This window comes from Gavialis gangeticus, unplaced genomic scaffold, assembly GCF_001723915.1.
Source record: "Gavialis gangeticus isolate Ggan-Ray unplaced genomic scaffold, GavGan_comp1, whole genome shotgun sequence".
In the NCBI taxonomy this organism is placed as follows: domain Eukaryota; kingdom Metazoa; phylum Chordata; order Crocodylia; family Gavialidae; genus Gavialis; species Gavialis gangeticus.
This window is the reverse complement of record NW_017728964.1, coordinates 12,105,083-12,114,993: the sequence shown is the minus strand read 5'-3', so window position 1 is coordinate 12,114,993 and position 9,911 is coordinate 12,105,083. Positions and strand designations below refer to the sequence as shown.

At 39.2% G+C, this 9,911-nt stretch overlaps 1 protein-coding gene across 2 annotated transcripts in view; it reads left to right on the top strand.

Annotated features, from left to right (window-relative positions):
* Nucleotides 1-9,911, top strand: part of MFSD11 (major facilitator superfamily domain containing 11) — a 26,597-nt gene that overhangs the window by 7,715 nt on the left and 8,971 nt on the right. For both annotated transcript variants that reach the window (XM_019502918.1, XM_019502909.1), the window contains exons 8-10: nt 2,165-2,306; nt 4,316-4,356; nt 6,037-6,102. In XM_019502918.1, the coding sequence (XP_019358463.1) occupies nt 2,165-2,306; nt 4,316-4,356; nt 6,037-6,102 (249 nt within the window). The remainder of the gene's footprint in view (nt 1-2,164; nt 2,307-4,315; nt 4,357-6,036; nt 6,103-9,911) is intronic.

Here is a 9,911-nt window from a genome sequence, read left to right as displayed (position 1 = left end):
TTTTTTTTTTAAGTTTTCGTCAGGGTGGGTTAAAAGTACAGAAAAAGTCAACCGTTGAAAGGCTTTAACCTTTTTTTTTTTTTTTTTTTTTTAAAGTAAAAGCTTAAATTTGGGTGAAAGCACTGGGGAACACTATATTTGAAGTACTAGAAGTTGTATGCATCTTACATTAAAATAACCCTGCAAATCTTCCCAGAATACAACTCTAGAGTGGAACTCACATTAAAGACTTTCTTAATTTTTAAGTGGCGTAAAAGTCCTCGATCCTATATTGACACTATTGCTCCACTTCATTATAAGGTTAATGGCATTAGAACAATATTTCACCACACTTATAAATTGGTTCCTCTTTCTCTTTCCTTCCTAGATCTTAATTCAGGATCCTACAAGAATAGCTTACACATGTAGGTTTACATATATGTAACACAATTTATTTATTTTTTTTAAGATTACACTCCTACATTCTTGTTTTGGGTTCTTTCACAGTTTTTAAAGGAATTTATAGCATTTATTTCTGTTCCCCTTTGAGCCCCTAGAAAGCTAATTACAAGTGCATAGGCAATATCTCTAGGATTGAGCTCTGGGAGTTCAAAGGTTAGTCAGTTTCTCAATCACAAACCAGTATTAGCTACTTCTCAGCAGTTTTTCTGCCTGATTGGACTTGGTGAATGGCAGACGGGCTTCTGCAGCAGCGACTTCACTGTGCCAAACAAATTGTTTACTCTAGAGCCAGTGGTTCTCAGCCTTTTCAGACTCTAGGCACCCCTTGTAAGACTCAAGGCACCCCTTAGAAAATGCCAGCTCTTAGTTTTCGCTCTTTTTTAGTACAGAAAAACAATAGAGCAATTTTTCTGTTGCACAGAATTCAGAAAGACCACTATAGGTCAGAACAGTTTTAACACTGTGAATGCCTATTCAAGATCTATGGGTTTATCTTATGAATCATGTTTACACACCTAACAGTGCTGACGTTTTGTAGCACCCATGAAAGTGTGTCAAGGCACTCTGGTTGAGAATAACTACTCCAGAAGGAATATGGAACAGCAGGCACCTTCTATTCTCTGATGCTGTGACAAAAAAAAAAGTAAATGCAGTTATGGGTATTATAACTGCCCTTGGGTCCCTAAGTGCATAAAACGTATTCTTTGCAATGCAGTAACGTGCACTGCATATAATACATAGGAGATATCCTTCCTTAGCACTGCTTAGGCCTCAGTTGGAGTGTCCAGTGCTAAGCATGACATTTTAAGAAGGATACAGAGAAACTGGAGATAATCCAAATGTGAGTGACAGCTAATAAAGCAGTTGGAGTGTAAAGAAAGGTTGATAGAACTAGATGTATTTAGTTTAGAGAAGAGATTAAGGGTGGAATATGATAGCAGCATTAAAAAATACTGGAAAGGCTGCCAGAAAGAAGAGGGAAAACAATTATTCTCCTTTGTTTCAGAGGCAGGGCAGAAAACAATGTTTTCAACTACAGTAAAACAAATGTAGATTACATTTCAGGAAAAAAAACTTCCAAACAGTAGGACAATGGAATAAATTGTTAGTTAAGAATCTGACACTGGCTAACAGGTTGGACTAGGCAACCCATGAGGAGCCTTTCAATCCTATGATTCCCTCCAGATATGCACTGTATCATTTGACAAACTGTAAGATTTCAGCAGCTGAAAGCCTTTAGATTTTACATCTGTTTATGGTGTCATATGGTGTAACAATAGTATCCCGGGGTCTTGAAAAGAAGACGTTTTAGAAGTCTGAACAGCACTGGTAGAATGGGATGTAGTCTCCAATCCATATTTCTGAGTTTGAAATAGCATGTTTTGCTTGCAGTACTGAATAGTGCTACAATATCTGCACTTCCCCTTCACTATAGAGTGACTACAACAGGAGTTAATAAAAATAAAAGTGGAAGTGACATTCTCTGACATGCCCAACATTCTGTATGTATAACAGCACTAAAACAGGCATTTGTTAGCCATTTGGACATTTTGTCCCACATGCACAGTAAATTAGGCAGCACCAAATTATATGCTAGGCATTACATGCATCTTGTCTTAAAGTGTTCTGTGTTTTAACATGGGGAAAGTCATAGCTAGGTAGAAATAGTTTATTAAACTTGTTAGGACAAACATAGTTGTGATATCTTTTTGTTTTTCGACAGAGGGTGACCGCAGAACTGTCTTCATCGCTCTAACTGTTATCAGTCTCGTGGGCACTGTTCTGTTTTTTCTGATTAGGAAACCTGAGGAGTCAAATACTCATGGGGAGGAAGATTCCACTAATGAAAATCTTGGGGATGCCTTGTAAGTGCTTAAAACAGTAAGACACTACCATTCAGCCAGACTTGTGTTCCGAATCTTTTGTGGAAAGCTTCTTGCTCGCTTATCCCTCTGACCCCAAAGCATGTAAGTTTTGAACACGGTATTAAGCCTTAAGGATGTTTTTAAGAGTCCCTACCATCTCATAAGAAGTGAGGATCACATCACTTTGTTTCTTTACAGGCAATTGCCTTGAGAGTAGGGTAGGGCACAAGTTGTGTTTTTCCATTGAAGAGTATTAGAAGAAGTCACTTATCTCCTCCTTCCATTGTTAAGCATATATTTGTCCACGATAGTCTTTTTTTTTTATTTTTTTTATTTTTATTTTTTTTGCTGCCTCAGACCAGCTGTGTTAGGTTCAGTGGCCATGTCTACACGAGAAGCTGACTGAGCAGTTGTTATTGTGCAGCCGTTTAGTTCTTGTATAAATAAGGACTAAATGACTGCACAGTAACCGGAGTTACTGCTCAGTCACACTGAGGAACAGCTTTTTATGATGCTGACTGCACAGTAGCCCATGACTACTACGCAGTAGCACTGGAGTGGGAGGATGTGATATTACTGCATGATGTGATGCTACTGCACAGTCAGAGTCTTGTGTAGATGTGGCCGGTGACTCCAAACCTTAGCTGTTGCTCTCCGATCATGGAAGAGATTGGGGAATAGAAGCAATGCAGGAGATGCAGTAGATTTGAAAATGGGTTGAAGTGGCATGTTTACTTTGTCCTTTGTAAGAACACATTTAATCAACTTCTGTGGCTGCAATAATTATTCTGCAAGAGAGGACTGACTGCCTTACCAGCGCAGAGAATTTTTTTTAAGTCGGCTTGTTCCTAGCAGAATTTGTATCTGGTGGTCAAGTTAACATGTTTATCCACACCTCTTCCCTGAATTAAAGAGGACAACAGAGTGATTGTTTATTTGTAGCTAACTGGGGTTGGGAGCTAGTTTGTAATTTTAGTTTGTTGCTAGAGGCAGGGCAGCAAATTTTTATTACTTTAGTGGCTTCTTTTTAGGTAGGATTTGGAAAAATCACCCACACAATCAGCCATAAAAAAATCAACTACAGTGTAGACAGATTATCTGTCCAATAGTTTAAAAAAATTTCATGCTATTGCAATAGCAAGGGCTGTTTCACATACCGGACCAATTTCTTATCCTATAAAGATCTCTTAAGCCAGGGATGTCAAACATATGACCTGCAGGCTGGATTCAGACTCCAGAACCATTCCATCCAGACTGCTAGTAGTCCAGCAGGCTACTGGAAGTTGCGGGGCACAGCCTGCTGCAGAATTTGGGGACCCTGGACTCTGATGGACATGGCTGTGGATGGTAGCACTCCAGACCCACATTGCCCTAACACAGCCTGGTGTGGCTGCATGCCTTTGGATCCATGTTGCCATGTGAACACAGCTGTGCTGCTGCCCAAATATTGCTCTGCTGTTCCCTGGCAGTGGAGACACAGCAGTTGCTGGTATCCACCCCCAGATCTGGCCTGGGAGGAGCCTTTGCACTTTGGATCTGGTCTGGGGCCCAGGGTGAGTTTCACACCCCTGTCTTAAGCTCTCATTGATTATTTAGCTGCTGATCATTAGCAAATTACTTAGATGTCATATATATTATAAATGCATGGGTAAATGGAAACACTAAAGTAGTTGTGAAATGATATTTTCAGATACAGATATGCTGTTAATAATAGACATAAGAAAGAGCAAAGCAAATATAGCGAGGAAATCAAATCCAGTAAAAAAATAAATAAATAAAAAAAATCCCAGAGACAAGTAGGTTACTTTTCCAAATAATATGCATGTAAGTAAGCAAATACCTTATAGCTAATGGTTTAGGTTCACAAAAAAAAATTGTTAGACATTAATGCATTCTAGCTAATAATAACCGGTAAGAAAATATACAAAAACTGAAAATAGAATTAGCTTCAATGCTGAGGCAGGTTTATCTCTGGCTTATCTTTCTGATTTTAAAATGCATTTATCCAGGTCTTCCCAAAGCAAAATGACGAGAGCAGTGGATGCATTTAGTAAGTATTATTTCACTTCAGAACCACTTCTGAAAATATTAAAACAGATTAATGATTCTGTTCATATACATGCACACTTGCAAATCATTTTAATTAGCAGTTCAAAAAAGGATGAAACTTTGAGAATGCAAGGCAACAGACCTGCAGCCTTTTCTCCCTCTACGCAATTTTAATATTGTCTTGGCTATATCTTTACTAGGAACACTATTGGCGTAATAGTAAACGTGCGTCATGGAGGATTGTAGCTCTGCTAGTTGCCACAGTAAAATCAAATTCTATCCCAGCCTTCCAAGAGCAAAAACTGCCACATCAATTAAAGGGCAGTTTTACTGGTATAACTGCGTCTTTTCCAACCCTTGTTGTCTCTACTGCACACAAGCCTTGGGAAGCTTCAGTTTCTTTACTTATCATTCTCCTAAACAACCCTCGCAGTTTCCCTGTTGGTTACTAATACGATAGTAAGACCCAGTATCTTCATGTCCTAGATCAGTCTGAGCATCTGTAGTGTTTGTCTCCTTTGAAGTATCATGACCTGAGGCAAAGAGTATGTGATATGAAAGCTTGAATTTCTCAGGACTCAAGAGAGAGAGCAAAGAAAGTGCAGTAAGAATTTTCACACTTACTGTGCTTGAAGAGGTCCACATGCTGAGTTAGAACATAGCAGCTAGTGCTGTAAATTCACACCGTGCCTTACTCCACCGTTACGTTATCATGTAGACAAATTCTAGTTCTCCCTAAAGGTATAACTAGAGGAACAAGTCAGTACAAGGTATGCTTGGGAGTGAATTTGCTGCATGTTAACTCTTCTGTAATAACTGCCTATGTGCATGCTTTTCCTTTGCAGAAGGCATGAGGTAATTTATACCGCTTTCACTACATTTTACATAGCATTTATAGTCTAGCTAAATCCCTATCTTATTACTACTTACTAGTATAGTGCTTACAAAAATAGAGCCCTCTTTGGTTATGCCTTTCTTTAAAAAAAATAAAGGATTTCTGTATGGAGATGTAGCATAGAGTTGTTAGTGTGTTATACATTAATTTACTTCACAGTGACATCTTCATGTAGACAAACTCGGTGATCCAAAAGTTGAAACCTGGTGTAATGAAATGATGCAAAGTAGCATCCATGGAGGGAATCGTGTTAGTCAATTTGGCAACTGAATTCTAAAGTAATTGTAGTAGATTGTTGCTCTTGCATATTTATCTTTTCCTCTTCTGTACCTCCCTCTTTCCTCCTCCTTTTTTTTCTTTCCTTTATTGCTTATTATTTGTGATAGGCAAATCTGTGATTTCTCCCCCCCCCCCCCCCCCCCCCCCCCCCACACACACACACTTGTAATTGTAACACAAAAAGACAAGCTTGGAGAGAGGGGCCATTAGTAGGAGTGAAAGTTAAAAAGGAATAACCATTTCAGGGAAGTAAAAATGTTTCTTATTGAAGAAACAACATGAATAAGTAAAAGTTGCTTTTAAACTAAAGGTCAACATGTAAAAAAAATCAATTAATAAATGTGTGCCACTCATTAGTGCTTTTAGCCTAGCAAACATTTAGGAATTTTAAATCCAGAATGTATTCAGTCTTTTAAAATAAAAACTTTGTAAAATGAAGATTAGAAAATAATGTCTAAAAACAATCTTATCTTTAATATTGTTAGCGATTTTCTACTTTTTTTCCAGAGAGATCTATGAAGCTTTGCCTCACCAAAGAGATTCTACTTCTTAGTATTACAACAGCCTATACAGGTAATGAAGTAAAAAACCACAATTATTAAATTGTCAGCCAGTTGTATTGGACTCTAATTGCCTGCCCCTTGATAGTGGATTCTTGTGTTTCAGTATCCTAGTAGTATATTTGGGTATATAGTATTTTTGTACTCTGTTTCTGGGAAGAGTCTTCTGTAGGATTTTTTGGGGTGAGGAGGGGTCTAAACCCTGTGAACACCATTGGGTTTAATAAGAGTGGTTGGAGTCGGTTCCAGGTCAACCAGTTTGTACTTGCACATGTTTTATGAATCTGATTATTATACAGTTTCTCTCCATGCTGGGCAGGTTGAATCCTGCTAGAAAGAAATTAAATTGCAGTGAATTTTAATAACGAATTAAACACACCTGTAGGTGATGAGGCCTCTAATACTGCCTCCAATGAGCTGGTAATGAGGTGTAGGAGATTGCTGTTGGAATCCTTGTCTTAATGTCCTGTTTGCATCCGGAAAATGTTGTAAGATTTCCCTACTGTTGTAGTCACTGAATTGATGTTTGAAGTTCTAGAAGTGCTATATGTTTAAGCAGCACTGTTTAAACTTGCTCTGAGTAAAGTTAGGGCAGGATTTGAATTGGGGAATAAAAAAAAATGGGGCTATCCCCATAAGCCAAGTTCTGCCAAGCTGAGATTCCAATACCCACAAACACCCTACCCGCAGTAGATTATGCAGATGTTCAATGTGTGACCATGCATGCTTTGATCAGTATGTCAGACTTGGTTCCCCTTACTGGGGCTCAGATGCATCCTGGACAAAGCTGAGGTAAGGCCTAGGAACCATGGGTATATGTTGCCAGAGTCACAGAATGGCATAAGAATCATTGTAATGTGGTCCATAGCTCTCACAGGTACAAAGAAAACCTTGAAAATGTGAATTTAGTATAAATACTTGGATTGGAGTGTTATTGTAGCCACTTGTGCCAAACTAATTCACACTTGAAGTGCAGGGCTGGTTTGTGAGCCAGATCCAAAGTGTGGAACCATGGCACTTTAGAGGTCTACTTAAGTTGCAGTGAGACAAAGCAATTTTGCAGCTTGGTCACAACATGAAGTGCCAATTTTGTTTTTTGCAGGCATTTCCTGGTGTCCCCGTCCTTCACTACTGATTTGGTGGAGGGGCATAGGCATTGTATTTAACTTCTTAAAAGATGTGCTGAGACGCTTTCACTTTACTGACTGGCGCCTTCACTCCGTGTACATTACTAGCAGACAGTGGGCATGCCTACACATGCTTTTATGCATGCCTAAACTTAATGCACATTTGCCTAATGCACAGTAAGGCAATTTAGGCACATTATGCAGTGCACAGACCGATTTGGGACTAAAGTTAATCCAAAGTCAGTTGACATAGTATTAATGTGCCTTAGTGCATCTACACATTCATTAAGGCATTTAGCTATTTGCATGTAAATTTGATACCTGCTTTTGTTGTCTTTTTATTGTCTTTTGATTCCCATAGCCAGTTTGAGTTTGGTTTCAGCATTGGCTTTTCTGGTCCACTCCCTATAGTTGCGGGCCAGTGCTGCATAATCCTCTTTAGTGGTAGTTCCCGACTTCCATCCCTTATAAGCTTCTCTTTTCAGATTCAGGAGGTGCGTGAGTTCCGTCTTGAGCCAAGGGGGTCCCCAGCCCTTTTGCTACCTTTCCTATAATCTGGATTGGACTTCCCCTGTGCTTTTAGGATCAGGACCTTAAGGAGTGACCATTCATTGTGGATTCCCCGCCCTGTCAGATCATGGTCTCTCAGGACCTCAGCAACCAATTCATGTATCAGGAGTGCTGTTGTTGTTTTCAAGAACCTCTCTCTTTGATAAATTGTTACATTAACCTAGCATGGAGTAGCAGCATAGGCAAATGGACAGAGAGTCCTTGGTTAGCACTCAGAAGTCTCTTGGGTCCATTCCTGCTTCTGCTGTTGACTTACTGCATGACTTCAGGTCCTTTTCCTACACTTTTTTGTACCTCTTTCCTTCCGCTTGTCTGTCTTGTCTACTTGAATGATAAAACCTTTGTGATGGGCCTTCTTTCTGTGTATTTATGCAGAACCTAGCACAGAAGGACTTCAATTTCAGCTGGAACCATAACGTAAACAGATATTAACAATGTTAAGTGTTTCTTCATAGCAATTGTGCAGCTGTCATTTTTAGAAGAAAACTGCATTAATTCAGTATACTATTTCAGCTGAATATTCATGAGAGGAAGTGTGTGTATACGTACTCTCGCTCACACTCGTGCTCACAGTTATCGGTTTTCTAGATAATCTTACTAATGTTTCAGTATGTCTAACTATAGGGTTGATGTGTCTGACTTTTATTGATGTTTGTCAGTGCACTCATGCCTATGATGTGGTTTAAGAGACAGTCAATTAAGTTTGGCATTTGCATGCATGAGAAAAGCAGGATAACTCCTAGGTGTTTGGTAAATTCAGCTTTCTCTTAATTGTTTTGGTTAATTTAACATTTTTGAAATGTAGAACTTGGATCTCTCAGGCATCTAAATGTGAATTAATAGCTTTCTTAACGTTGTATGTGGATGTCACCAGTTTTATAGAATCATCTATCTGGATATTTTGACACTTACTCCTTTTGATTTCTTTATCAGTTATTCTGACACTAGAAAGATTCTTACTACCTTTACAGCATTCTCCTTGTTCTTCTTGCATCTCTACACCACATTTGACCATTTTGTAACTTGTGCTTGTGCTCATTTATTGTGCTTTGCAATGTCTTTCTTTGTACATGTGCCTTCAAGCAGCAGGCTCTGCAGTCACAGGTGGCTGAACCAATGGTATAGCCCCACTTCATTAATTCCCTGAAGCATCCAACTTGGTTTGTAGGCGGTTGACACATCGCTGCCTTTGTCATGGTTTGCCAGCCCCTGCTGGTAAGAACTCAGCTGCTGGAATGTCTTTTTATTCTGCTGTCAGGTATTTTCTTCAGTCTCTCATTCCGCATCTGTAGTTGTGACTCCTTGGGTGTGGCATTGAGAGGTTTGGTGCTGGTGAGGAAACTCCTGGGTGACTTCAGACATTTGCGTGCTGCAGGATGGTCATACGGCGGGTGTCTCGCATCTTCAGTTTGTCTCAATCGTTCTATATTGCTGGGCACCCCTGTTGAGATCCCTTTCCGGTAATACCTAGTGGTACCTGCAAATTCTGCTAACACTCCAAACCACAATTTTGACCCTACAAATTCTTTTGTTAAAAAAATTAAATTTTGAAATAACAGTATTCAAGTATGCATTTTCAAAAATCTTTTGTATGCAAATATCAGTCTCTCTTTAAAGATACAGCTACTGCACTGAAGATACAGTGAAAACTTTTAAAATAATAGAATGGTTCTTCCAATCCAGGTGATTGTGATAGTCACAATTTATAGAGGATCAGGAAGGACTTGAACACTGAGTCTGATTCCTTGTTGTTTTAGCTAACCCCATCATGTAGTCTTAAGTTTCATCTTAAAAGTCTGCTAGATTTCTCACCCCAATTACATAGCCTCAGTCGACTACATTTTGCACTCAGTTTAAATTTATGCATGGCCAGTTTATACCCCTGTGTTCTTGTGCCAGTTCAGCTTTGGTAGCTGTTCTCTCTCAGTATTTTTCCCTGCTGTTGTATCTATAGAGAGCCATTGTATCCCCCTCTTAGCCTTTGTTTTGTTTGGCTGAACAAGCCAAGGTCTTTTACTCTCCTCTCATAAGTTAGGCTGTCTACTTCCAGCATCTTTCTAATAGCATGTTTCTGGACCTGTCCCAGGATGCATTTATCTCTCTCAAACAAGGAGGAGCCAGAATC